The sequence below is a fragment of the Panthera onca genome, chromosome C1 (genome assembly GCF_046562875.1).
Source record: "Panthera onca isolate mPanOnc1 chromosome C1, mPanOnc1 haplotype 2, whole genome shotgun sequence".
Taxonomy (NCBI): domain Eukaryota; kingdom Metazoa; phylum Chordata; class Mammalia; order Carnivora; family Felidae; genus Panthera; species Panthera onca.
The window spans coordinates 197,083,346-197,109,442 of NC_138346.1; the positions used below are offsets into that span (position 1 = coordinate 197,083,346).

At 56.1% G+C, this 26,097-nt stretch overlaps 4 protein-coding genes and 2 long non-coding RNA genes across 10 annotated transcripts in view; 4 read left to right on the forward strand and 2 right to left on the reverse strand.

Annotated features, from left to right (window-relative positions):
* Positions 1–141: 141 nt before the first annotated feature.
* On the forward strand, positions 142–1,049 carry FAM229A (family with sequence similarity 229 member A). Of its 2 annotated transcripts, none has more exons than XM_060623771.2 (3): positions 142–367; positions 449–595; positions 672–1,049. In XM_060623771.2, exons 1-3 carry the CDS (start codon positions 231–233, stop codon positions 817–819), a joined length of 432 nt encoding a protein of 143 aa, XP_060479754.1. In that variant the 5' UTR covers positions 142–230; the 3' UTR covers positions 820–1,049. The 2 variants fall into 2 exon arrangements, with proteins under 2 accessions (XP_060479754.1, XP_060479755.1); XM_060623772.2 differs by having other exon boundaries at positions 785–1,049.
* Positions 1,050–1,058: 9 nt separating this feature from the next.
* On the reverse strand, positions 1,059–6,985 carry LOC132672089 (uncharacterized). Its single transcript, XR_009607357.3, has 3 exons — positions 6,018–6,985; positions 4,122–4,189; positions 1,059–1,320 (listed from the first exon to the last, which is right to left on the reverse strand). It is a non-coding gene; the product is annotated as an uncharacterized LOC132672089 (long non-coding RNA).
* Positions 6,986–7,257: 272 nt separating this feature from the next.
* LOC144617277 (uncharacterized) lies at positions 7,258–12,448 on the forward strand. 2 transcript variants are annotated; one of them, XR_013557661.1, is made up of 4 exons: positions 7,258–7,326; positions 8,990–9,244; positions 9,542–9,626; positions 12,245–12,448. XR_013557661.1 is itself a non-coding variant. In XM_078452119.1 (4 exons), exons 1-3 carry the CDS (start codon positions 8,704–8,706, stop codon positions 9,618–9,620), a joined length of 384 nt encoding a protein of 127 aa, XP_078308245.1. In that variant the 5' UTR covers positions 8,467–8,703; the 3' UTR covers positions 9,621–9,626; positions 12,245–12,448. The 2 variants fall into 2 exon arrangements, 1 of the variants encoding a protein (XP_078308245.1); XM_078452119.1 differs by lacking the exon at positions 7,258–7,326 and adding an exon at positions 8,467–8,753.
* Positions 12,449–14,821: 2,373 nt separating this feature from the next.
* Positions 14,822–20,839, forward strand: LOC145715680 (uncharacterized). Its single transcript, XR_014138117.1, has 3 exons — positions 14,822–14,934; positions 17,991–18,077; positions 20,655–20,839. It is a non-coding gene; the product is annotated as an uncharacterized LOC145715680 (long non-coding RNA).
* A 589-nt stretch (positions 20,840–21,428) lies between these two features.
* Positions 21,429–23,859, forward strand: MARCKSL1 (MARCKS like 1). The gene is made up of 2 exons (XM_060624669.3): positions 21,429–21,702; positions 22,555–23,859. Exons 1-2 carry the CDS (start codon positions 21,616–21,618, stop codon positions 23,062–23,064), a joined length of 597 nt encoding a protein of 198 aa, XP_060480652.1. The 5' UTR covers positions 21,429–21,615; the 3' UTR covers positions 23,065–23,859.
* A 200-nt stretch (positions 23,860–24,059) lies between these two features.
* The window catches only part of HDAC1 (histone deacetylase 1), a 31,644-nt gene continuing 29,606 nt past the window's right edge, over positions 24,060–26,097 (reverse strand). The window contains exons 11-14 of one of the 3 annotated variants that reach the window (XM_060624668.3): positions 25,941–26,071; positions 25,513–25,665; positions 24,942–24,990; positions 24,060–24,670 (exon numbers count right to left, since the gene is read on the reverse strand). In XM_060624668.3, coding sequence (XP_060480651.1) covers positions 24,643–24,670; positions 24,942–24,990; positions 25,513–25,665; positions 25,941–26,071 — 361 coding nt within the window. In that variant the 3' untranslated portion in view covers positions 24,060–24,642. Of the gene's footprint in view, positions 24,671–24,854; positions 24,991–25,512; positions 25,666–25,940; positions 26,072–26,097 lie in introns of all 3 variants that reach the window. The other 2 variants (XR_009607560.3, XM_060624667.3) reach the window with 2 other exon arrangements.

Genomic DNA, 26,097 nt, shown 5'->3' on the forward strand with positions numbered 1-26,097 from the left:
CCAGGGATGACGGGCTCCTTTTGGACGCCGCCTCGCGGCTGCTTGCCGCCGCCTCCTGCGCCCGGATCGGACTGCGGGGAACCTGCCCGACCCAGTGCCGAGGCGCCATGGCAAAGGCCCTCCAGCCCGGGCTCGCTGCGGCGCGGAGTGCCGGGCAGCCCAGGACGGCTGGAGGTTCCCGACGGGAGGAACGGGCTCTGTGAGGTCAGCGCGCCGCGGCCCGGATCACAATGCAGCCCGCCCCCTCGACGCCCGGGCCGTGGCGCGCCGCAGACACCTGCCGGGCTCCGCCTGGACCGGAGCGTCCTCCCGCGGCCAGGGGTCGGGCAGCTGCTTCCAGCCTGGGACCGGCCTCGGCCTCCGGCAGGTGAGCAACGGCCCAGGGGGCGGGCGCGGGCAGGGGGCGCCCGGCGGCCCGGGAGCGGCCTGACCGCCACTGCCCGCGCAGAGCGCCCCGGGGCCTGGACATGAGTGCCCAGGAGCCCTCGCAGGGTCGGAGATTCCCCATTGAGGCCGGAGACTCCCCTGGCCTTGCCGCCGCCCCCGAGTCCCAGGACAGCCCGGAGCCGGTAGCCACGGAGCACAACCCGGTCAGGTGAGACCGGCGCCCTCCCGCGACCCCCTCCGCCGCGCGAAGCTCCCGGCGGCCCGAATCCACTTTCCCTCCCCAGGTCCCCGCCCCCGCGTCAGGGCCCCGCAGCCTCGCCAGAACCCCTTCGGCAGGGCCCGGGTGCACTCCCTGGGCGCGTTGCCAGCAGCATCGGCCGGGTCCCGCTTTCCCCAGGCCGCTTCGACGCTGCCCGGGCTGCCACTGCCTGACACTGTTGCACGTGCCCATCGACGTCTACCTGGCCATGGGCGGGAGCCCCCGGGCCCGCGCCACCTGAGGGCGCCTGCGCACGGCGGCTCCCCGGGAGCCGGGCGGGACGAGGCCCGCCGCGGGCCACCACGCTGAGGTCGCGCGCGCCGAGCACGAGACAATGATGCACATTTTAAAATAAAAGAATGATGCACATTTTAATAAAGCACAGCATAAACTGTTCTTTCCACTCCAGGCTGGCCGTGTATGTCTATCCCGTCGATCGGCCCGCAAATTGCTCTGCCCCATCCAATAGCACCTTCCTTTCGGCTGTCTCCTCCCTTTGACCTAGCCGTAGAGGTCCGCCCTCCCAGTCCGCGCCAAGCCTTTCCCCCATTTCTTACTGGTCCTGACCCCTTCCAGGGCAACCTTACCCCCTGCCGTCGTCCTTCTCATCCCTCTCCTTGGTTCTCCATTGAAATTGGCATAGCTGTGCTGCGTTCTGGGGGTCCCGAGAAGCTCTGGATTGGAGAGGTTGGACAGACAACTTAGAATAAAGAGAATGGCAGCCCACACTAGGCCCATTTAATTCTCCCAAGATGGAATTAGATTTTGCTACCTGCTGTTCTGTGACCCTGGGCACCTCTGGCTTTGTTGGAGGGATTAGGGGCCTCCTAGGCCATCTAGAGCTTTGATTTCTCCTAGGAGAGGTGGGACCAGAAAAAGATAGGGAAAGAAATCGTTTGAAAGACTTTGATTTCTGGGAGCCTGGGTGGCTCAGTCCGTTGAGCATCGGACTTTGGCTCAGGTCACGATCCCATAGCTTGCGGGTTCTAGACTCACATCAGGCTGTCCTGACAGCTTGGAGCCTGCTTCGGATTCTGTGTCTCCTTCTCTCTCTCTCTCTGCCCCTCCCCTGCTTGTGCTCTGTGTGTCTCTCAAAAATAAACATTTAAAAAAGAAGAACTCTAGGAACCACAGCAATTTTTTTTTTTTAAAGAAAGATTTTGATTTCTCATTTCTATTTTATAGGTGGGGGAACTGAGCCTTGAGAGACTTTCCCAGGGTTCCCCCAGATGATAGGTGGATAGGCTAGCACACTCCTCAGTATCCTCTGACTTAATACTCTAAAATTTACATCCATGGGGAGGGTAGGGGGAAGAGGGGGTCCATGACCCAAGGCTGCCTGGAAGTGTGACATTGAACTGAACAAGTATTTTCCACTTTCCAATTTTGTTTTAATGAGCCTGGATTATTTTAATATTGGAAAAAATATACGTAACCCAAAAGTCAGGTTCAGTCTCCTGCCCCTTGAAATCAAAGTACAAATGACTTAACACCCCTACTCCACATGGGAAAGAAGTCCCAGTCCTCCCAAGAGCACTTCAGAATTCCACAGTCACCCAAAAGGACCACCATTGTCGATCTCCACACAATTTCTCTCCCAGGCAGTCCCAAATGTAGGAGACTTATTACAAGAGAACAGGATGTCAGTATATTGCACACCTGAAACTAAGTACACTGTAGGTTAACTAACTGGACTTTAAATTAAAACTTAAAAAAAAAATTAAATACATTATTATTTTTTGAAATTTAATTTATTTTGAGAGGGAGAGAGAGAGCACAGATGGAACAGAGAGAGAGCGGGAGAGAGAGAATCCCAAACAGGCTCTGCACCAACCAGCACAGAACCCGATGCGGAGTTCGAACCCACGAACCATGATGAGATCATGACCTGAGCCAAAGTCGGATGCTTAACGGACTGAGCCACCCAGGTGCCCCTAAAAAAGATATACATTAGAAAAAATAATAGTAATAAAGAGGAGAGAATGTTTGCCAAGAAAGGGTCTACTTCGAAGTGAGGACTTTAGACTTGACCATCCACTGCCTGGTCCTTCAAACACCCTAGTTCTTAAAAGCCCTTCCATGCCTCTCTTTCTCTTTCACCCACCAGGAGAATCCCTGGCTTCAGGCCACAGTGCTGGTTTCACTCTCCCCTTTATTCCTCTCCTCCTCCACCCTTAATTCCTAGAGAGCCCCCAGGGCTCTCAATACTCTCTATTAAGTGGAGTAATGCAGCTGTTTCCATCCCCAACAAACTCCAGGCAGGCCCTACTCAGCCTAACAACCTGGGCTGCTGCTCTGCAGAAAAAGGGCCTTCTTCCCTGGAAACAGTACCCCTCCTCCTTAGGAGGCCACTGTAAGTTTAGAGAGAAAAAAAATTATTGGCCTCTGTATTGATAAGGTCTCTCCTTTGCAGGCAACTAAAGTTAACTTATGCCAAAAAGGAATGGATTGTTTCAAGTGGCTGGGGAAGGATATAAGCTTTCCACATCCCTAAGCTTAAAGGAAGAACTGTAGGAACCAGGATGTTGGCTGGGCCCACTAGGACTGCCCCCTTTTGTTCCTCTCTAATCCCTGATTATCTCCTCTGGGCAGGAAACATGGCTGCTGCTGTTTGGAAATCTGCAATTGGAAGGGAGAGTGCTTTCTCCCAGTCTCAGTTTACCTGACCTTGGGAAGGGCAGTGATTGGCCCTTCTTAAGTCACATGCACACTCCTTCGGCCAGTTACCATTATCAGGGAAATGGGAGATTATAACTGATGAGCTGGGCCAGCCGTGAGCCTACCCTGGAGTTAGAAGCATGGCCAGGTGACTGAGAGCATCACCAGAAAATAATGGGCAGAGATGGAGAAAAATTCCAGGAGCAGAGAGAGCTTATGCAAAGATCAGGTATACCTGGAGGAAAAGAAGCCTGAAAAGAAGAGATAGAGAGTTGCGGGAGCCAGGGTGACAACTCCGTTCTGTGGCATTGAGGAGCCTTGGACAGTGTGACCAGGAGTCAGGCCACCGGGTTCTAGCTCAGGCCCTGCCCCTCACTCGGCCAATACAAATCTACCAGCCAGGCCTGTGCAGGGCACTGGGGATTCAGAGTGAACTTGAAGGACACAGATACTGGCCCTTTTGGAACTCACATAGCCTAGCAGGTGGAAAGCCTCACTCAGGCAAGTCCCTTCTTCACTGGCTTAAAAAAAAAAAAAAAAAAAAGCGGGTGGGGAGTGCCTGGCTGGCTCGGTCACTCTTGATCTTGGGGTTGTAAGTTCAAGCCCCACGCTGAGTGTAGAGATTATTTAAATAAATAAATAAACTTTAATTTTACCAAAAAGGCACCAACGGATCTCTATGGACTTTGCCAGCCCCAAGACGCTAAATCCTTCCTATTTTCCTTTCTCCCGTCTTCTCGATCCTCCTTTCCTTTAAAAAAGATTTGCTGCCAGCCACCCCACATATATGAGTGATGCAAAGATTTCAAACACAGACCTTGCAGATGGGCCAGACCCTGGGGCTGGTTAGCTCCACTAGATGGAGGGAACTTCTCCGGCAAAGGCCTGGAGGCAGGAAAGCAGAGGGTGAGTTCCAGGAAGTCAGTTCAGTCAGCTTCTACCAACACCTACCTCTCTGGGCTACACCAGGTGCTGAGAACCAGGCTTGATTCTGACAGATTCCTGGCCCTTGCAGAGCTCAGAATTCAGGGGATCCAGTGACGAGTTAACAGAAGACAAGCTGGATCAAGGAGGCCTTGAATTTGAGCTTTTTTTCTGTAGCTGACAAGGGAGCATGACAGGTTCCATCCTGAGTCACTTCCCTCTCCTATTTCTCTTCTCCTTTTCCATCCTGTTCTCTGTTTCTTCCTCCCTGACCTCCCCGCCTCGCCCCCCGCCCTGCAGCCTCCAGAAAAGCCACTGGCCTAAATTGTAGTCTTAGAGTTGAGTCTTGACTCTGCCATTTACTAGCTGTGCAAACTTAGGCTAGTTACTTAGCCCGTCAGAGTCTCCATTTCCAAATCTGTAAAATGGGGTTAATGACACCTGCTGGAAGGTTTCATGCATGTACAGCACCAGGCAGGAATCTCTGGCACAGGTAGCACTTGAGCAAGAGAGGCTGCTGCTGCTGCTGCTGCTGCCCCTACCTCTGGCTCCAAGGGGCAGCAGAGAGCCAAGCCAGTCATGTCCCCAGGGGCTGGGCCATGTCCAGCCTTGGAGAGGACTGGGGAATCCCTTTTCGCTTTCCTCTGCCAACTTCCCAGCAGTTCCGCTCATGAACTTAGGAACTTGGTCGGGGGACATTTCCAGGGGAATCCCCAGGTGGAAAAGGGAGAGCTGCCTCCTTCACCCTCGAGGGTAAAGCCGTCCCTAGACCCCAAAGCAGGACCCCCAGATTCCAACTTTATTCTCTGGGCCCAAGGAATAGGGAGGCATCTGGGGAAAGGGGCATGCTCGAATCACTGCTTCCCCTGACTCGCCTCTCAGGCGCCCTATTAGCTAGCCCCTCCCTAAAGGAACCCCTTTTAGAAGGAGGGGGCGAAGTACAGATGGACCCCCAGGTTACCATGGAGATGGCAGGGAAAAGGTTGCTGTATCGTCATGGCAACAATTGACGTCAGTACTACCATTTCCCGTTGCTTGATATGGGGGGGAGGGGGGCAGCCACCCCAACCACAAGCAAATACCCCACAAAGCCTCCTCCCCTTACTGAGCCGATCAACCAGGGGGTCGACAGGCTTAATATAGCACAGAGTTAAAAGCAGTGTCTGATGTCAGTCAAACTTTGGTTCAAATCCTCATTCTGCCTCGTGTTAGCTGTGGGAATTTGAGCAAGTTCCTTAAGCTCTGGAAGTCTCATTGTACAAGGGGGATGAAGGAGTTATGTGCCTCCAAGGGTTACTGTGAGGACTGCATGGGATCACACAGGTAATGGGCATTCGGCCAGCTCGTGGTTGGTGCACCCTGACATTGGGGGCTGTTGAGTCTCAGGTACCCATTAATGGGTGTGGCACTTCAGATATAGAAGCACAGCCCCTAGAGAGCCTAGAGAGGATTTCCAAGGACTGGGCCCCTGCGTCCGAGCATCTCAGAATTGGGGGGTCTCAAGGTGGAGCAGAGACAGTGGAATTTCCAGACTCTGAGGAAACCCCAGATGCCACTTTCCTGAAACCCCATCACATCCGGGCTCTGACCCAACTTCCCCTTTCTCCTCCCCTCTGCCTCCTCCGAGGCCTTCTCAGCAGCCTTCTACCTCTTGGGCCTCGATCTGGTCTTCGAGAGAAAAGCACATGGAAAGCACTAGACACGCCTCAGCAATTCACATAACGCTCTTCCCACCTTTCAGCACGCGGTTCCTTCTGCCTGGAATAGCCTCCCTCCCAACCCCACTTACCCTTCAGACATCCACCAATTGTCACTTCTCAAGGAAGCCTCCTCTGACCACCTGTCCTTCCCCTCTCATAGCGCCTGCTTATCTGTTCCTTGATGCCTGACGAATGTCTGTTTTCCCCCATCGCACTGTGGACTCACTGAGGGCAGGGGCTGTGTCGTGTTCATCCTGACGTCCCAGGGGCCTAGAATGGCCAGGCTCAGGAGTTTGTAGGATGTCTGCAGATTAGACGAGCTAGTGAATGCTCGGTAAGTCCATAGGGGAGAGGCCCCAGTGCTGTGTGGAGAAGGAACAGAACCAGCTAGGAGACCCAGAATGGTTCCCCCAGTGAATCTCAGATGAGCAGCAGTTACCCAGGCAAGGACATGGAGGTGGGAAATGTCCCCGGCACTGTGATTGGTGCATGCCAAGGATGAGCTTGGTGCTGAAGACACTGTCCAGAGGGACGTACTCATGTTTTGGAAATACAACGCTGGCTGCTTTGTGGGGAACAGGCCACATAAAGGGATAGAGAGTAGCAACAGGGAGACCAGTCAGGAGGCTGCCGTGTCCTCCCAGGTGAAAGGCAACGGTGTTGGACCAGGCATTCATTAGCGATGGAAATAGAAGCAATGGGATTTTTTAAATGCGAGGGCCCCTGGGTGGCTCAGTCATTAGGCATCTGACTCTTGACTTCAGCTCAGGTCATGATCTCACAATTTGTGAGTTCGAGCCCATCAGGGTCCGCACTGACAGCCTGCTCAAGATTCTCTCCTTTCTCGAAATAAATACATAAGCTTGAACATAAAATAAAATGTTCTGGAGAGGACAGGATTTCATAGCTGCTTAAATATGAAAGAGAGAAGAGCCTAGAAAAAAAACCCAGATTTTTGGTCCTGGCGACCAAGAAAATGACCAAGCTAAGGAACATAGGAGGGAAGGCAGGTATGGGGCATGTTTCCTGTGAGGTGGGGCACCTGGGGGGAGGGTGAGGGGGGTGGGGGAAGGGATGTCCAGGAGACAGGTGTAGGGCAGAGAAGACAGATCAGAGCTGAAAGAGAGAAGTGAGTCTCTGACATGGGTGGACACCCAAGGCACGGGAACCAATGGGATCCCCTTGGGACCTGATTAGGCAGTAAGCAAAGGATGAGAAATTTGCCATGTGGCAGCAACCAGTAAGACGGCAAGAAAATCAAGAGTGCACAGTGTCCAGAAAAACAAGAACACGAAAGTATTTCAAGTAGGAGGGAGTATTTGTATTGAAGTCAGCCACAGCTAAAGGGTCAAGTCAGATAAAGACTCACGAGCATCCCTCGAATTTAGCAACAAGAAGGTCAGTGGTGACCTTGACGAGCGAGCGTTCCTGTGGAATGGTGGGGGAGGAAGCCAGATTGCAGAGGCTGAGTGAGGAAGTGGAAACAGCGTGTGTACACAACTCTTTCAAGAATGTTGGCTGTGAAGGGGAGCTGGAGAAGGACATGGGGTTGAAGGAGGGCTTTCTTCTTTTTCAAAGATAGGAAAGACTAGAGCCTGTTTGTTTGCTGCTGGGAAGGAGCCATCAGGGAGGGAGAGGTTGGAGATGGAGAAAAGAGGAAGGGATAAAGGCAGGGAAGATTCCCTAAGGGAGGAAAAATCCCCAAGTATGGCTGCACAGTTGGGGGGCAAGTCAGGGCCTGTACTGGGCCCTGGGGGCTCGGAACAGCTGCCCACTCTCTCCAGCAGCCAGTGTGAGTCACTGGGGGGGAAATAGCCCAAACTGGCAGTGTGGGAAAGGGAGCTGGGCCAGCACGTTCCTCAGGATCCCCAGGGGGTCGGGGAGCAGGGCCCAGCCTGGGCTCTGAGCCCTGAGCTCTGAGCCCTGAACCCCATGCTCTGACCAGAACAAGGGCACAGAGGAGCTGCCTCACCCTTTGGAGGGGCAGGCAGAGTAGTATGAGGCCTGGGTTTTTCTTTTGGCTTTTTTTCTGCCACTCTCTGAACCTCAGTTTCCCCTCCCAAAAGAGTGTGTTAGACCAGATCGAGGGCTTTTAACTTTTTGGGGGGAGGCGTGGGGGAGGGGGGGAGATGCTGTCACAGATCCTCTCTAAATTCTTCCCAGAAATATATGTGTATTTGGAACTTTGAGACAGTTTAGGGGGTCCTGGATCCCCAGAAGTTCACTCATAGAATGTCTCCAGATAAGAACCCTGAACTAGTGTTGCTTGAGGAGCCTTCTGCCTCTGACATTTGAAAGTGCCCTGGAGCAAGGGAAAAGGCTCTCATAAGGGTCATGGGAGGCAGAGGTAGAGGACTCAAGCCTGGGAGCAGGGCCACGTTTTGAGGTGCGGGTTCTGCCTGAGCATGCCACCAGGGGTCTGCCTGGGTGGCATGGGCACAGTTTAACTGGCAGCTGACCTTACTGCCATCCGCCCCCTCTTGCTGCCTCTGCCCTTCTGTCCTCGGTCCTGAGGGGGATGGGGTGGGGAGGAGCGTCTCGGGAGATCCTGGGTATCTGGTGCCTGGCCCCCTCCCACCAAAGCAGCTGGTGAAGTCAGACCATAGATCAGACCCCACCCGCCCGAGGGGGCTGGTGCTGCCCCCACCCTGCTCTGCCAGCTGACGCCTCCTGCTAAAAACAGCCGTCCCGGGGGGACTATGGGCTTTCAGGCCTCCCCCTCCACCCCCGGCAGGTATTTAAGAGGCCGAAGCAGGGCCAGGCGGGCTGGACGCCATGCTATTCACCGAGACTGCCCACTTCGTAGTGAATTTTCTTCTGTCCCGGTGAGGGGGCCCCGGGGAGGGCGCTGGCGGGATAAAGGGGTCTGGTCCCGCAGCCGGGGGAGGAGGCGTCCAGGCCTGAGTGCCCCGATGCAACCCCTCCAATGTCCCTCCCCGTCCCTCTAAAGTGTCGACCAAGAGTGACTCTGACCCCCGCCCCGCCGCGTCTGATCCGAGGCGGCTCCCTTCTCCTCGCCCGTCGTGCTCTGGGGTGACTGCTGCCCCGTTTCCCCCCGCAGACGGCCCCGGGCCACGCCCCCGTACCGCCTGGACCAGGAGTTGTGTTTCTGGGGCTGCCGGGGCCCGGCCTTGCCGGCGCCTGCCTCCCGCCGCAGCCTGGGCGACTACTGGCTGAGCCCGCAGCGTCGCCGCCCGCCGGGCGCCGCCTGGCGCTGGCCAGCGCGGAACCTGCTGCTGCTGCCGGGGGCCACCGGCCTGGCAGACGTACCCTCGGCGCGCTGGCCCAGCTGCTACAGCGCGCGCCCGCGCCTCACGTGAGCGCGCGGGGCGGGGCCGAGGCCCTGGAGGGGTGGGGCGGGGGCGGGGCGCGGGTGGGAGGTGGGGCCTGAGCGAAAGAGCGCATCCCCAGAGCCCAGGGCCTGTCAGGGGTTGGATAGACTGGGTTTGAGGGTGCCTGGGAGCGGGAGGAGGGGGCGGCACTGAGTAGGAAGGGCGGGGCCTGAGGCTGCTGAGAGCCGAGGGAAGGGGCGGGGCTATGCGGAATGGGCGTAGACCCGGAGGGAGGCGGAGCCTTGCCCCTATCCTGTCTGTCCAATTTTCCCTCCCTCCAGATGGAAGCACCGATGGCAGAATATTAACTATCAATTTCTGGGCAAGAGGAAGAGACATCTAGTTCCCCTGCGCCCGTGAGAACCGGTGAGGGGAGGGGCCAAGAGAGGGCGCGGCCGATAGGGGCGGGACCCCTGGGGAAAGCGGTTGCAGAGGCGGGGCCTAGCGGTGAGGTGGGGGAAGAGCAAGGTGTGAGCACCTAGTGGGTCCTCAGCAGCCGTTCCCTCCCAGGCTCCAGGACCTGGAGGGTTGAGCCACGATGCGAAGGGCCCCTAGGGCGGCTGTGGGACTCTGCGGGGTTACCCATCCGTTCCTTTCTCTACCACAAACAGTTTTTTTAAAAGATTGACGGATCTGGGGCCCCTGGCTGGCTCAGTCACTGGAGCGTGTGACTCTTGATCTCTGGGTTGTGAGTTCCAGCCCCACAATGGGTATAGAGGTTACTTAAATATACATATATATATATATATATATATATATATATATATATGTGTGTGTGTGTGTATGTATTTATGTAAAAAAAAAATATATATATATACAGAATCTAAAAGGTTGATGGATTTGACTATTAAAATTTCTGTTCATCAAAAGGCACCTAAAAATGTAAAATAGGCAGGGGCGCTTGCGTGGCTCTGTCGGTTGCGCGTGGGTCTCTTGATTTCTGCTCCAGTCATGATCTCTATGTTCAGTGAGATCGAACCCTGTGTCCGTCTCTGCACTGACAGCGTGGAGCCAGTTGGAGTTTCTCTCTCCCTCCCTCTCTCTCTCTCTCTCTCTCTGCCCTTCACCTGCTCACTTGCTCTCTCTCAAAATAAATAAACTCAATTTTTTTAATGTTTATTTGTTTTTGAGAGAGAGGGAGCATGAGCAAGGGAGGGACAGAGAGAGAGGCACCACAGAGGATCCAAAGCAGGCTCTGTGCTGACTGCAGCTAGCCCGATGTGGGGCTCGAACTCAGAACAGCGGGTTTATGACCTGAGCCGGAGTTGGAGTCGGGCACTTAACCAACTGAGCCACCCAGGCACCCCTCAAAATAAATTAATTTAAAAAAGGGTAAAATACACAGAGGGGCACCTGACTGGCTCAGTCAGCAGAGTATGCAACTCTTGATCTCAAGCTCATGAATTGGAGTCCCACGTTAGGCATAGAGACTACTTTAAAACAATAGTAATAATAATAAAGGTAAAACAGCATTCCAAACAAGTCTCCTGCCTAGCAACCTAAGAGAAAGGAAAGCTCTGGTTGCCTTGAAGGCACCATCCTGGCAGTCATCCTATGATGCGTATCTCTGAATATCTGTGTCCACCGCTGAGCGTGGCTCCGTTTCTCTGGGTATCCATCTCTGATCTCTATGTCCATTCATTTATTCAACAAATACTTATCAAGGGCCTATTTTAGTTTGTGCCAGGTTTATATTCCGAGTCATCGGGTTCACACTGGCAAAACGAACTACTGAAGTCCCTGCCCTCATGGGGCTTACATTCTGGTTAGAGAGACCGACAATAAAAAGAAGTCAGAGATAAACAGTGTGCTGTGCTTGAGAAGAACAAGCTGGGCCAGCTGCTTTATATGGAATGAGCAGGGACTTTGTCTTATCTAGAACAGTGCCTGACTCATAATTGAGGCTCAGTAAATGGTTTTTTGTTTTTATTTTTGTTTTGTTTGTTTTTTGGAGGGCTCGGTAAATGTTGAATGAATGCATGGGTTGGTCTGAGAAGGTAACTCTCAGTCAAGGTGTGAAGGATGAGGGTCAGCCACTCCAGACCCTGGGAAGAGTGTTCTGAGCAGAGGGAACAGCCTACGTTCAGTGGGTGGCCCCTTGCCTCTGGCTGTCTGCCCTGGAGTCTCCCTGTTTGCTGTGTCTCTGTTTCTCTTTGCTGTCTCCGTGATCTTGGGAATCGAAGGGCAGGTTTAAACAGCGGCCCTCCAGGGTCTCTGGAAGCGAGGTCACTGCCGATCTGATTCACCCCCTGGACTCTGACCTAACTAGCCTGGCCTGGCCATTCCCCCTGGAAGCAGGCCCTCCCCGTGGCCGCCTGAGTCCCACAGCCTCTGGCTCCTTCCCAGAGTAGCATCCTGTAACCCGGCAGGAAGTCCCTCATGCTATCTAACCACAGTCCTGCCAAGGGAGCCCCGGCCCTTCCTCTCATTCTGCCTTGCAGGCAGAGGAGTCCTGCCTGGACAGAGAACCCAGTAAAGACCTAACACGGTGGGAATAATACCCTCCTGCAGCCCCGGGGAGGCGAACCGCAGAGGGGCCGAGTGATAACTCATCTCAGAAGCCTCTGCCACAGCCATTTTTCTCACTGAGTCCTTCAACACCCCATTTTACAGACAGAAATTCCAGCAGGCCCAGAGAGGAAAACGGGGCAGAACTGGGACCAGAACCCAGATCTCTTGTCAGAATAGTAATAATCGTAACAACAAATCCATATTGCTCATTTATTCTCTGCCAGGTACTATGCTGAAACTTGGCGTGAGTTTTCTTTTTTAAGACTTTTCACAAACCTACAAGGCGGATACCATTATTATTTCCATTATCCTCAGAGGAGGAGACTGAGGCTCAGAGCCGTCACGTGACTTGCCCAAGGACACCCAGAGTGTTGGTGGCAGAGCTGCGTGTGACACCAGGCAGTGTGGAGTGCCCAGGTACACACCCTGCACCCCGGGGCTCCAGAGGAGTGTCACAGATGTCTGTTTTCCAGGGATCTCGGGAGACAGGCTTCAGGTTCATCACATGATTGTCCCAAGGCTGACTGGTGCCGAGCCACGATGAGCAGGAAGATGTCCTGGGAACAATGCACAGTCCCATGTCCCTCTCTGTGCGTGAAGATTCTCTACGTTTGCCTTCTCCCCTGGGATCTCCATGTTTCTGCCCCTCACTGCCCAAATAAAGCAGTTTTCACCTCTCTCTGGCTCTCTCTACTTTGGGCATGATCATTTCAGTTCTCCCCACCCACACACACTGAATTAGACTGAACCCACAGGGCTGGGAGGGCATCTGCGGTCACTCCTGACCCTTCCCCTGCCCCCAGGTCCCCCTCCGTGGCACAGACTAGATGAACCAGACCTGGCTCCTGCTGTCCAGACTCTCACAGTGCCATAGCTAGAGAAAGACAGACACATACGCCAGCTCAGTAAAGTGCCGCAGGAGGGTGACATTAGTTTGTCTGGGGCACAGTGAGTCCTCCGATGGATCGGGAAAGACTTCAGGACGGCTTCCTCGAGCTAAATCTTAACAGGTAGGCAGGCACTGGGTAGGCACACACAGGGAACAGCAGTCCAGGCAGAGTGGGCAGCACGGAGGAAGTTTCCTTCATATACAGGCTGAAATGGTCATCCCGCTGAGGGAACTGTGAGACTGGCAGCCAGTGGGCTCAGCCTAAAATGAGGCTAACTGGGCCTGGAGCTTCAAAGACCTTGAACGCCAAGACAAGGGGTTGGACATTCTCCAGGAGGAGGTTGAGAGCCAAGGACAGGTTTAAAGCAAAGGAGGGACACGGTCGCCTCATGGCATCTCCAGGTCTAGACCCCCTTCCCTGAGTCTCAGGGTCCATGCTGGTGAATGAGTAGTCTCTGACTCTCAACTAGGTCCAAGGCCTCAGGGCACCTTTCCCTGTGCTCCCCCTCACACACTCTCCTGGCTCCTACCTGAGACTGAGGCCAAGAGTGGATCCTGCCCGGCCTCAGAGGGTGCTGATGGCTGGAGGAGGGAGTCTTTGGGCTGCTATCCTAACTCATCCACTCATGGTCAACACCAGCTCCCTTCCCCACCCCATGAGACCCACATATGGCCCATCCCATGCCCTTGGTGGGGGCCTCAGTCATGTAAACAGGTAACTACAGGGCAGCCCCACTCTAGCTCCCCAAAGGAGCAGGCTCCTAGAACCATCTCCCTTCCTCCTCCAGCCCCTCTCCCTCCACATGGGACCCAGTCCCGGTCTCTAGTGCTCCCTACTCCCTGACTGTCTCTGGATATTGTCTTCTCCTCCTGCCCTCTGGCCTCACCTAGTTCCGGCCACTATCACTTTCATCTGGATCAGTCTCTTCCTGGTTTTCTCACCAACAACTCTGTCCCATCTACACTACCAGAGTCTGTTTTCCTGTTTTGTATGTCCTTGTGGGTCATCCAGGTTGATCTCCAAGGGTAGCTGGAGTTCTGGAGAGATCTAGGCTAGAGACAGAGATTTCAGTCATCAGCATATAGACTTTCTCTCTCTCTCTCTTTCTCTTTCTCTCTCTCTCTCTCTCTCTCACCCACCCACCCCACCCCACCCCCACACACACATTTCTGTCTAGACCCATGGATCCTAATGACATCCCAAAGTCACCTCGCCTCAACCTGTCCCAAACTGACCTCTCTGTTCCCAAGCGTACCCACTGCTCCTCCTCTAAGCTTCCATGGACCGCTTGGCACCTCCTTCCCGTCATTTGTCCAAGCTGGACCTTCAGCATTTGGCCATGCTCCGTCCTTCCTCCTCAGGGGCTCACTCTCTCAAGTCTTAGTCCTTCCTTAAGTCCCGCCCCTTTTGCCCCCTGAACGCCACCCATACCTCTCTCCCTCTATCTTCCTCCACCCTCTAGCAGTATTTGACATGGTGGGTCGCTCACTGCTTTTGGAAACCATTGCTTCCCTCAGCGTTCAGAACACCCCTGCTCCTGGACCTCTTCCTTTCTCACTGACCATCAGCCGAATGTCCCTGCCAGCTCCCCTCCCAGAGTCTAAATGGTGAGTCCCTGGAGTTGTCTTCTTGAGCCACTCCTCTCTGGTGAATCGTGTGCCTTCAAATTTGGGACACCCCCAAATTCTTAAGTGTAGGCTCATGGACCCGTTAACTGCCAGCCTGATGTCTCCATGGGGACTCTAATGGGCATCTCAAACATTAACTCCAAGGCTACACTCGTAAGCCCCAGCACTGAGAACGGGCCCAGCTCCGGAAATGCTGGTGTTGGCTGACACTGCCCAGGCCCCCACTGGCTCTTGCCTGGGTGACTGCAACCACCCAGTGCTTCCCTGCTGCACGGCAGGGAGGACCATCCAAGCAGAGCGACTGCCTGCGTAAAGGCAGGAAGGAGAGCAGGGTTATGGCTCGGAGGAAAGTCCAGAGTGCACCATGGGCATCAGATAGCGAAGACCTTACGTATAAGGTGTAGACATCCCGAGGGCAGTAGGAAGCCACGGAAAGGGTTTAAAGCCAAAGGGACATACTTGATTTGACATTTCTTTCACTCCTTCGTGCCTTCCTTCACACATCTACTCCATCAACCAATAAATATTTACTGAGCAGCCTCTATTGGAAAGTGACCCGGAGACAGAAGAGAACAGCCAGAGAGGCTGGACTTGGGACAGAGACACAAACAAGGAGCTGATGAAATGCTGTAGGCCCAGGCACAGGTGAGAAGGACCATAGCTATGGGGGTGGAGAGCGGATGATGAGCCTGAGGTGGGAGGCTGGGTTCCTGGCTTGGGCAACAGAGTAGGGGGACCCTCAGCCCAGAGGGGCTCCATTCCATAGGGTATGTGGTGGGGAGAGCCCTCTCTTCCTCCTGCGGAACGTGGAAGTCCTCAGGAGTGGTTTGATCTGGGTTTCTGGGCTTTAAGAGAAGAGTAAAAATTCAGGAAGTAGAGAAGTGGAGAGAGGCATTCTAGGCTGAGGGAACAGCATGTTCAAAGGCCCTGAGGGGAGAGAAGCTTGATACTCTGAGGAGCTGAAAAGCCAGTAGAGTTGAAGTTCAGTGAGCCAGAGAAAAAGTTCGGCGGGGGGTGTGTGTGTGGGGGGCGGGGTGTGGGAAATGAGGCCGGGAGCTTGATCTCTCTGAGGCATGACCTGGAGCACTCGGGGAGGCTCACCAGGATATCAGACCTCCCTGGGCAGACCGGAAGGAAGGAGAATTTGCGAAGGGACTAGGAGGGGACTGACAGATGAAGTGTGTATTGGAGGGGGGCTTTCTAGCATGTCTTTCTGGGAAAAGTCACTAAGAGGAGGTCCCACTGGGATACTTCTGAGGTGCAAGAGGAGAGGGAGAGAATCCTCTGGGTTCTGGGGAGACTCCATTGCCATGTAAGGAAGTGATCGAGCCAAATAAATTTCCCTCTGCATAAGTCAGCATCCTTAGAACAGCTCTCTACCACCTGTCCCAGAAGAAGGTTGGTGGAGGGGACACAAGGTCATCTCAGGGAGCTCTTGGACTCCTGCCTCCTCTCCCCAGGCCCAGGGAATGGGCACACTGGTGAATGCCAAGTTTGTGCCACGCCCTCGGCCAGGATTTCACTCAACTGCACCTACGAATATTGCCGGATGCTCCCCCTGTGCTCTGCACCCCAGGTGCTCGGTTTTAAGGGCCTCACTTGGTGGCCGTAGCTCATTTACCTCACAGGAACCCCAAGACATGGCTATTATCATCCCCGCTTTACAGACGAGGACACTGAGGCTCAGAGAGGGCCTGCAGCCACACCGCAAGGACGCGACGCTTCATCACTACAACTGCCTCAACACAAAAACACCTCGCTGAACCCTGGCCACAGCCTGAAGTGACACCCAGGGTCCTCATTTTACAGAGTGTGCACTGGGAGGCCCGGTGAGGGGAGGGACTCGTCTGGGGTCACAAAGCTGCAGGGTGGGTCCAGATCATTTGGAGGAAGAGGTTGGATGGGAGAAGTGAGGGGTCTGAGCAGTGCGGAGAGGAAGGGGTGGCACTGGGGACTGGACTAGGACAGGCTTTCAGTTTCCCTTTGAAAGGGACTTCCCCTGAGTGGGGAATTTTGATTGGAAAGTTGTAAGCAACCCGCACTCCACTGGTTTGGCTGCCTCTTCCCCAGTGGCACCCAGGATCTGAAAAGAAACTGAAAGTTGGGAAGAGGGGAGGGAAGGGGGAAGGGAGAGGCTAGGGCGGTTCACAGCAACCGGGTTAAATTTCTGGTGACCTCATCAAGCCTGGGGGAGATAGGCAGGTGAGCATGGCTATTGGGGAAATTGAGCCCCGGAGAGACAGCTCTGATAGTGACTGGGCCCTGGCCGTGTTACACAACCACCCCACCCCAGTCCCACACACGCACGCACGCATGCACACACATGCACGCGTGTGCGCGCTCGCACACGCGCACGCACGTTCACAGAGACCAAGGCAAGAGGGAGGGGGAGGAAGAAATAAAAGGGCTGAGCGGCCTAAAATGTTGAAAGGGAATCTTTGGAATCCAGGTCCCTGTGATTTGGTGACTGGTGGGATGGTGGGTCCTAGGGAAGCGCCCCTGAGGTGCCTCAGTATCCAGACTCAGGTTCAAGGCTCGTGATTGGCAGGGAGGCTGCAGACCTGGGTCCCGCTGACAACCGAACCAGATCCCAGGGTACCCAGGATGCTGGGGAGTCGAGTCCCTGGGGTGCTGAGCCTGTGGCTGCCTTGCCTCTCCCTGCTGACATCCTAATTGTGCCTCACAAACCCGAAGCATCAGAAGCTTTTATGAATGCCTCTGGCTGAACCTAGCACTGCCATGCTCCTCTGAGATCCTGAGAGCCACTTTCTGCTGGTTCTGACCTCCTCCTCTGCTGCTCTCATAAACACCCCGCCTCCCTGGGTTTCCTCCTCTGTAAACAGGAACAATGAGGGTACACATCTCACCAGGTCGTGAGCTAAGGTATGGAAAGCAGTTGGCACAGGGCTTGGCGTACAACAGGGGTGTAAGCAATGCTAGCAGCTATGAATATTATTGGTGGTGGTCATTCCTGCCTTTTCAAGGATCTCCAGGATTCTGTCCTCGGGGGTGTTTCCTCTCCCTCTCTGTTGGCTCCTTCCCAGTCTCCTTCCCAGGGCCCCTCCAACGACAGTGCTCCTCGCTGCCTGGGCACTTCCTGGGTGATCTCATGCACTGCTTGGCTCTGTTTACCTTCATCTCACAGCCTCCAGAAGCCCAGATTTCCTGGGGTCAGTTCTGACTTAAAACCTTCTCTGTCCGTTGTCCCTGTAAGGTCACTAGCCAGACTTTGGGCCCCGGCCTTTGGCTCAGGAAACATGATCCGATAGCATGTCTATGTGCTGCCTCCTGGATGTGCCCCTGAATGTTCCCTGGGCACCTGAGACTCAACAAAGCTCAATTCAGCAAGCCCCCCCCCCCCCCCCAGCCCAAGTTCTCTTTCCCTCCGTTTTCCTGTCTCAGTCAACAGATCCACTTTGCCAGCTGTCACCCACATCAGAAATGCAGGCGACATTATCCCTCCCTTCTCCCTACCCCAGCCCTGCAGCCGGCCAGCCCCTGAGTCCTAGGGATCCTGTCTCCAAACCTTGCTCCAGACTAGGCCTGTGGCTCCATCCACACCTTCACACAAACCGTTTGCTGTTCCCATTTTGTTCTGTTCCAAACTCGACCTCCATCCCTGGCCCGTGCACATGCCCCTCCTTCGTGAAGCCTCCAGCCTCCTTAGCTGACCCCGGTCTGGCTCTTTTTCTCCCTTTAAGGCACTGCCTGCCTCTTCCCCTGGATGGGAAACCCCTGAGGGCAAGGGCTCTGCGTGACTCACAGCTGGTGGAGGAACTCTAGTGTTTGTGAGTATGAATCATGGAGTCCAACCGGTCACTGTACAGACTGGCAAACTGAGGCCTAAGGAGGTTCCAGAGCAGGAGGAGGCTGACCCGGGGCAAAACTACGGTCTGTGGGTCCAGCTGACGCCCCCCAGAAGGAGACGGGGTGACTGGCGCTGGGAACCGGGCCGTATCAAGTCACCGTTGATGAGGTCTCCACTGGGACGTAGCCGTTCTCTGATGTCTCTTCCCCTCTCCAGGCCTGTGCAAGTGCTGCCCCCCCTCCCCCCGCCCATGCTAGGAAGGCCCATCCCCCACCTCTGACTAGCTATTGCCCACTCACCCCTCACCTGGCATCTCACCGGATCCCCAGCACAGGGTCCCCGCGGAGACCTCAAGTGTACCCAATCCTCCTTTATAGGGCCATGTTCTCTTCTGCCCTCCTCCCACCTTTCAGCCCCACCCTGTGGCTCTCCTGAGGTCCCAGGCTCCCTGCCAAGGAAACTCATTCCCTTCCATCCAGGGAAGCTAGGAGCATCTCAGGCCAGGGCAGGGGGCTGAGGCCTCACTGGACAGCTGGGACGGATGAGGGATGTGTTTTCACATATGGGGTTCTACAGCTGCCTTTCCCCCATCCATCCCAGAGTCCCCCTGTCCTTCCCACTGCTCCTTTCCCTGCCTCTGTGCTGGCAAAAGCCCATACCTCGAAGGCTCTGACCACCACGGCCTCAGCGATCAAACTGAGGCACACACAGCCACCCACGGGGACAGGCACAGAAACGCCAACAGCTACTTTTTCATCCACACTCACATTCTCTCACACGGCCGCACACCCTCATAGTTGTACACCCAATCTCAGTCAGACTCAGTCACCAACGCGCAATCTGAAGGACAGACAGGCACACACCCAGAAAGTCTCAGAGTCGCCAAGAGTCACCAAGTCTCTCTCTCCCTCTAAATACCCATGGCCCAACAAAGATGCAGGCTCACACAACCACAAACGTGCACACCTGGTCACACACACACACACACACACACTCACACACAGTCACAAAGTCTCTCACACACAGATACAGAGCAATACACAGTCACACACAGAGAGAAACAGACACACACAGTTGCACACAGGCCCCTGGAGACACAGAACAATGGGCGCATTGTCTGGGCTGGCAGCAGCTGGGGAGGAAGGAGCCACAGTGTGGACGGAGGAGGCCGTGGGGGCTCCGTGCACCGCCCCCCGCTCACTCCCACAGCATCCTCAGCTTCTTCCCTCTTCCAGAAGCCAGACCCTGCGGGGACCTGGATTTACTGAGGGATTGGGCTCCCAGACGACCCTTCCTCAGACTCCAGCAATGTCTTGGAGGAGAGGCAGAGCTCCCTGTGGGCCTGGCTCCCTCTGGGGCTCTGGGAACTCAGGGTCCTTCATTCAGAGAGCCCTTTGCTCTCTCCTCCTGGGTTTGCCTCTCAGCCCCTCAGCACAGCGCGCCCGGAAATCGGGAGCTTTGGGATCTGCTCTTCACCCCTGACCCCAACCCCTCCAGGACTCGCACACCCTCCATCTGAGCCCTGCCAGCCGGTGCGGGCAGCGCCTGGCAGCATTGTGGGTTCCCTATTGTGGTCGAGACAGAGATGCAGGTCACGGAGTCCATTCCTTAGTGGCAGTGGGTGGAGAAGGCACTGTTCTGTCAGTGAACTTCAGCGGGGCAGGATGCCCCTCCCAGCCCCAGGCTGGTTCCTTCTGACCTCCCACTTCGGCCAGGCAGTCCCAGATCTTAATGGACGACTTCTCCAGGGGTTTCCTTACAGCCCCCACCTCATTTTAGTGGGTCTTTCCAAATCCTTTCTCACCCTCAGTTACCGGTATCTGCTGTGTGTCCTTGGGCGCATCACTTTCTCTTTCTGAACCTGGGTGTCCCAGTCTGGAAAATGAGGAGGGGTGTTGAAGCAGTTGAGAGTATTCTGTGGCCTCAGAGTGGGGGGGGGGGGCGGGGGGGCGTCTACGGGAGTGAGTGCTGAGTGTCATGTCACCTCAGCCCTCCTCCGCCCCTTTGTGGTCAGATCTGTGGGGAGTTCCTGATTTCTCAGGCCCTGCGGTGTCTCCACACCTCACAGCCTCAGGCCTCCCAGGAGGCCATACCAGTAGGAGGGAGGGAGGGACGTGCTGAGCTGTCCAGGGCACAGCCTTGCTTTTGCAACACTTTGCTTCCTCCAGCCCCCATCCCTTTCCTCCTGGGGGCTGAGGGCAGGCAACCGGACACACACATTCGGGGGTTCCCACAGACCTGTCCATACCAGGGGAAGGGGAAGTGGCAGGGGACTAGAGCTGGAGGGTCTCCACCCCCTGCACCCCGCCTCTCTCTCCAGGCTCCCTCACTCTCAGGCTGGGTAGGGGGCCAGGCTGGGCAGTCTTGGGGCTGTCCTCAAGGGGCTGTCCCAGGAGCCTTGCTGATGTCCCACCCCTCCACTGCAGTGTTTGTTAAATTCCTGGGGTTCCTCTGCCTGCTCCGGGAGGCTCCCTAATATGGGGGAGCAGAGGTGGGGGGAGAGCATCTGACAGGTCAGACAGGTTATGCCAATGTCTCTGAGCCTCAGACTCTCCAGCTTTCAGGTGGGGATGGAGGTGCCCTTCAAGGTCGCAGGACCACCCTAATCGGAACTTTGTAATGGGTCCAGGCTGGGGGCAGGAGAGACCAAGGGTGAGTTTGTCTGTGGGGGCTTCGTGTGTGACTGGCTGCGAAGGGGGGGGGGGGGGGGAGGGGGAGTTGAGGGACGCATCTTACCAGTCTTGACCAGAGGGACTCCGCGGCGGGCCAGACCCCCCAGGCTGACCGGGACCGGCAGGCAGGGACGTGGGTGGGACCTCTGACGGGTCTCCCGGCCTGAGGGGGCGCAGATCCCAGCGCGGGGCCCTGCGGCTTCCATGGCCACATTCTCCGGAGCATAACTCAGGACCAAACCTCTAACGAGTCTGGGCATGTGAGCCCTTCGAAGAGTTCTAGGGGGAGACTGACAGGGGCTGTCAGTGCAGGACCAAGGTGTTGGGACCACTCCAGTTGCTGGGGCGTCCACTCGGACGGGTGGGTGGTGACAGGATTGCTCTCCCCTTCCTCTAGGAGCCCCCCCCCACTCCTCAGCCCAGCTCGCCGAAAGACCCGCCTCTCCCCTACCCACGCTGGACCCCACCTGCCCTGGTAGGCGAGTAGGCTGGGGGTACCAGACCGCCGGCGTCGCCCACTGCGCAAGTGGGGCCCGGGACCTGAGCCCGCCTCTGCTCCTCGATTGGGCGCTTATTTAAATGTCCGGCCCCGCCCCGAGCTGGGGCGCATATATAAGGCAGCTCGGCGGGCGGCGGGCGGCATTCTGGCGCGGAGCTGAGCGGCGGCGGGCGCAGCTAGCGGGTCGGGCGCGGAGAGGGGGGTGCAGCTCGGTTTCCCCCCCGATACCCCTCCCCCTCAGGCGCGAGCCCCACCCCTCCGCCGGCCAGGCCGACCCGGCTGAACTATCCCCTGCGGCGCGAGCCCGGGGCGGCTCCGGGCGCCCCCCAGCAGACCCCCCCCCCATCATGGGCAGCCAGAGCTCCAAGGCTCCCCGGGGCGACGTGACCGCCGAGGAGGCAGCAGGCGCTTCCCCTGCTAAGGCCAACGGACAGGTGGGTGCACTCGGAACGGCCCGACCCGGCCCCCTCCTCCCTCACTTCGCCCCCTTTGGGGCCCTGGGCCGGGGCCGCGCGCTTTGTCCGGCCCGGGACACGCGGCGCCCCCTCCCCCGCCCGGTCCCTTTGTTCTCGGCGCCGCAGCCCCCGCGGGCGAAGCGAGGGGAGGGGCGGGGAGGGGGCGCCGGCCCGGCCCCGCTGCCTTCTTTGTTCGCGGCCCCGGCCCCCGGCGCTGCCCCCCGGCCGCCCCGAGTGCCGCGCGAGGAACAAAGGCGCTGCCGGGCCGCGCCAAGGGGGCGCCCAGGGGCCGCGGGGCGGGCGCCCGGGGGGGAGGGCACTCCACCCTTAGACCCGATCTCGGTGACTCACGGCCTTCTTTTTGGCGGCGGTGGGGAGGTGGGGGGGAATCGAGATGGGAGAGCCTAGGGTGGGTGGGGGGCCGTTTACACAAAGCAGGAGGCTGGGAAAATGGGCCGTCCAGGTGCGGAGAAGAGCGCCCTGGGGCGGCTTCCCGCCCGTTGTCGGCTTGCTGGGCTCGCTCGCCCGCCCGCCGGGGATCGGCGGCCTCGAGCGGGTCTGTGCCGAATGGAGAGCGCGCCCCGGGGGAGGTGGGTGGGGGGCCACGGGACCCCAGCGCCTCCTGCCGGCCGCGGCCTCTGCGCGCTCGGCCCCCGCGCGCTCGTGAGGGCAGGAGGGAGATGTTTGACGGGATCCCGGTGGGGGTGAAGCTACAGCCAACCTCCCGGGTTGCAGAATAGTCGGGGTCCCATTGCCTGGAAGGGGTCAGGGGCGGGCTGGGGGAGGTGGGGTAGAGACCCGGCCCTTATTGCTGTCTCCTCTGCCCTGCAGGAGAATGGCCACGTGAAAAGCAATGGAGACTTATCCCCCAAGGGTGAAGGGGAATCGCCCCCCGTGAACGGAACAGAGGAGGCAGCCGGGGCCACTGGCGATGCCATCGAGCCAGCACCCCCTAGCCAGGGCGCTGAGGTCAAGGGGGATGCCCCCGCCAAGGAGACCCCCAAGAAGAAGAAGAAATTCTCTTTCAAGAAGCCTTTCAAATTGAGTGGTCTGTCCTTCAAGAGAAATCGGAAGGAGGGTGGGGGTGATTCTTCTGCCTCCTCACCCACAGAGGAAGAGCAGGAGCAGGGGGAGATCGGTGCCTGCAGCGAGGAAGGCACAGCCCAGGAAGGGAAGGCTGTTGCCACCCCCGAGAGCCAGGAGCCCCAGGCCAAGGGGGCAGAGGCTAGTGCTGCCTCCAAGGGAGGAGACACAGAAGAGGCAGGGCCCCAGGCTGCAGAGCCATCCACTCCCTCGGGGCCGGAGAGTGGCCCTACACCCGCCAGCGAGCAGAATGAGTAGCTGGGTGGGGGCAGGTGGGTGATCTCTAAGCTGCAAAAACTGTGCTGTCCTTGTGAGGTCACTGCCTGGACCTGGTGCCCTGGCTGCCTTCCTGTGCCCAGAAAGGAAGGGGCTGTTGCCCCCTCCCCGCCACGTTCCCTCTCCTTTTCCCTCCTGTGGATTCTCCCATCGTCCATTTGGCCTTCCTCTTAAGGCCAGTTGAAGATGGTCCCTTGCAGTTTCCCAAGTTAGGTTAGTGATGTGAAATGCTCCTGCCCCTGGCCCTACCTCTCCTGTCCCCACCCCTGTCCTGCCCTGCAGAAGGCAATTGCTGGTTTTCTTCCCCAATTCTTTTCCAAGTAGGTTTTGTTTACTCTATTCCCCAAATCCCTGAGCCAGATGTGGGGTGTCTACACTCCCAAACCCTGAGTGTCCAGCCTTCCCCCTCCCCCCTAACCCCTGTTGAGTTTTTAGTCTCTTGTGCTGTGCCTAGTGGCACCTGGGCTGGGGAGGACACTGCCCCTGTCTAGGTTTTTATAAATGTCTTACTCAAGTTCAAACCTCCAGCTTGTGAATCGACTGTGTCTCTTTTTTGACTTGGTAAGCAAGTATTAGGCTTTGGGGTGGGGGGGAGGTCTGTAATGTGAAACAACTTCTTGTTGTCTTTTTTTTCCCCCTCCCATTGTTGTAAATAACTTTTAATGGCCAAACCCCAGATTTGTACTTTTTTTTTTTTTTTTTTCTAACTGCTAAAACCATTCTCTTCCACCTGGTTTTACTGTAACATTTGGAAAAGGAATAAATGTCGTCCCTTTAGTAGTGCTTTTTAATGAGTGGTCTTCTGGGAGTAGGGTGAGAAGACTGGTTAACCTCAACCCTTGAGGGAGGGATTAAGGTGAGGGGTAAGATTGTGGGGTTGTCTTCTTGTTCAGGAGGGTTGCCCAGATTCTCATGGACACCAGAAGGACAGGGAAGTGGAGTTGAAATCAACCCAGGGATACTGCTAGGAGACAAGCTCAGGAGGATGTAGAAATGTACCATTTTATTACAAAGATTCTCACAAAAATTAAAATAGTATCTCAAAAAGGAAACTAGACTACCAATCTCCACCTGCAGAACTGGGCGAGGATAGAGGGCAGGCAGTGTGAGTTTCTTGGCTCACAGGGGGCCAGTGGGAAGGTATAACAGAACCAATCTAAAAATGGCTGATATTACCTTAAGGAGCCTGACAGGGGGTCCCTCAAGATCTAGCCACTCCTAGAATGCCCAGTAAGGGCACCTTTCCAAAGCCACTAAGCAGGCACTTAACATTTCAGGATTTTGTCCTATGGCTTCTTAAGAATATGCTTTCCAGACCCAGCACCCTTTATGGTTCAAAATTAAGAAGTGGGAAAGGATGGGTGGCAAGACAGCCACTAGAAAAGCTCACTCCTAACACGTGCCCTGGGCTCAGGGCCCTGGTTCCTGTCTAGTCCCTGGGGATATTTATATTTAATATATTTTTATATAAATACACAGAGAGATAGAAAATATAAAATCTGAGGGGTTGTGGGAGAAAGGTGGGAAACTTGGCAGGAAGCCACAACTGGAGAGGTCTGCTCAGGCCAACTTGACCTCCTCCTTGACCCTGTGGAGAGAGCAGAGACTGGCATGAGATCATGCACCCCAGAGGCCTTGAGGCAAAAATATGGGGACAATGACTTCTATAGGACCCTAGCTGCCCAGGTGACTGCTGAGAGCTGGGGCTTCCTAGCTCTGCCTAGAACTGCAGAGATGGACTGGTCCCTGAAAGAGGTCTTTGTAAGCCGCACCAGCTGTCCCTGCGCCTTCCCTCGGCATAGCGGACAAAAGGGCTGGTGCTCCAATGCCAGGGAGATGGCTGACAGCTCCTTCCTCACCCTTTGGCTTCTTGCTTCTCCTCCTTGGTTTTCTCCTCTTCTGTGACTTCTAGAACATAAGAATGTAGGGATGGTGAAGGGATCCCTTCCAGAAAGACTTCCAGAAAGAATTTTCACTTACCTGAAACCCCTTCCCCAACACTGCAGCTCAGTGGACATACTAAAGAGAGAAAAGCCCATCCCAGGCCCTCCCATTGAGCCCTGTGGAGAACAAACAGGTTGGACCGGTTTCCTGGCCTGCTAGAGCCTGAACCCGGTGGGCGGAGGCAGCCCCCTGGGAAACTGGGGTGAAGTGCTGGGAAAAGGGCTTGGGTGGTATGTGAGAGCCACACTCCTGACCAAGGGGAGCCCAGGCATGTCCCTGGCTCTGGAGCCTGGCAGGGCTCAATCAGCCACTGGAGATGACAAATCGAGTTTCATTCTTTTGTGGGCCCTGCCACTTCTGGGAGCTGAGACAGCCCCACAGAAGGCAGGGCCTGAGTCAGCTCCCTCCTCCCAGTGCCCTACATAGATTCATCCTCCTCTGGGGCCTGGGGCTCAAGACCCAAGTCCAGATACAACCCAAACCCACCTTTCTTCTCTTCTGGATCTTTCTCTTTTTCATCCTCAGTTTTGACTCTCTTGGCTTTTTTGAAGTTGGAAGAGTTCTTGCGACCGCCTTCTCCCTCTTCATCAGAGTCCGAGAACTCTTCCTCACAGGCGATTCGTTTGTCAGAGGAACAGACTGGGAAGTAATGGGAAATAATGGGTGAGAGTGCAGGAGATTATTTTTACCTCAGGACCTGTGCCCAGTGCCTCCCTGTGTGTCCAAGAGACACCAAGGGAAGGGGTGACCAAGAAGAAAGGAAGGAAACTCAGACTCCCTAAACTGTCCCAACTACCAGAACTTGGGTTTCTCAACAGGTGGGTAGCTTGAGAGGAAAGTGGAACCAAGAACAGTGGTGGGAAGTCAGCGACCTACTGAGTGGGAAATTACAGGCCCCTGGGTCTGGGTCTTACTCGAGATGCGCTTGTCAGGGTCTTCTTCGTCCTCGTCGCCACTCTCCTCTGGAATGGCATCCTCAGGAATCACCTGCATTTGGACCCCAGGTGCGTGGGGCAGCATTCGCAGGTTCTCAAACAGTCGCTGTCTATGGCCAATGGTAGAGAGGGTGGC

Bases quoted from the DNA above. Each gene is read 5' to 3' on its own strand.
- LOC144617277 (XM_078452119.1), top strand. From the start codon at position 8,704: ATGCTATTCACCGAGACTGCCCACTTCGTAGTGAATTTTCTTCTGTCC. The intron at 8,754-8,989 runs GTGAGGGGGCCC...TTCCCCCCGCAG, and splicing joins GTGAATTTTCTTCTGTCCCG to ACGGCCCCGGGCCACGCCCC. The intron at 9,245-9,541 runs GTGAGCGCGCGG...CCCTCCCTCCAG, and splicing joins AGCGCGCGCCCGCGCCTCAC to ATGGAAGCACCGATGGCAGA.
- MARCKSL1 (XM_060624669.3), top strand. From the start codon at position 21,616: ATGGGCAGCCAGAGCTCCAAGGCTCCCCGGGGCGACGTGACCGCCGAG. The intron at 21,703-22,554 runs GTGGGTGCACTC...TCTGCCCTGCAG, and splicing joins CTGCTAAGGCCAACGGACAG to GAGAATGGCCACGTGAAAAG.
- FAM229A (XM_060623771.2), top strand. From the start codon at position 231: ATGCAGCCCGCCCCCTCGACGCCCGGGCCGTGGCGCGCCGCAGACACC. The intron at 368-448 runs GTGAGCAACGGC...CTGCCCGCGCAG, and splicing joins CCGGCCTCGGCCTCCGGCAG to AGCGCCCCGGGGCCTGGACA. The intron at 596-671 runs GTGAGACCGGCG...TTCCCTCCCCAG, and splicing joins ACGGAGCACAACCCGGTCAG to GTCCCCGCCCCCGCGTCAGG.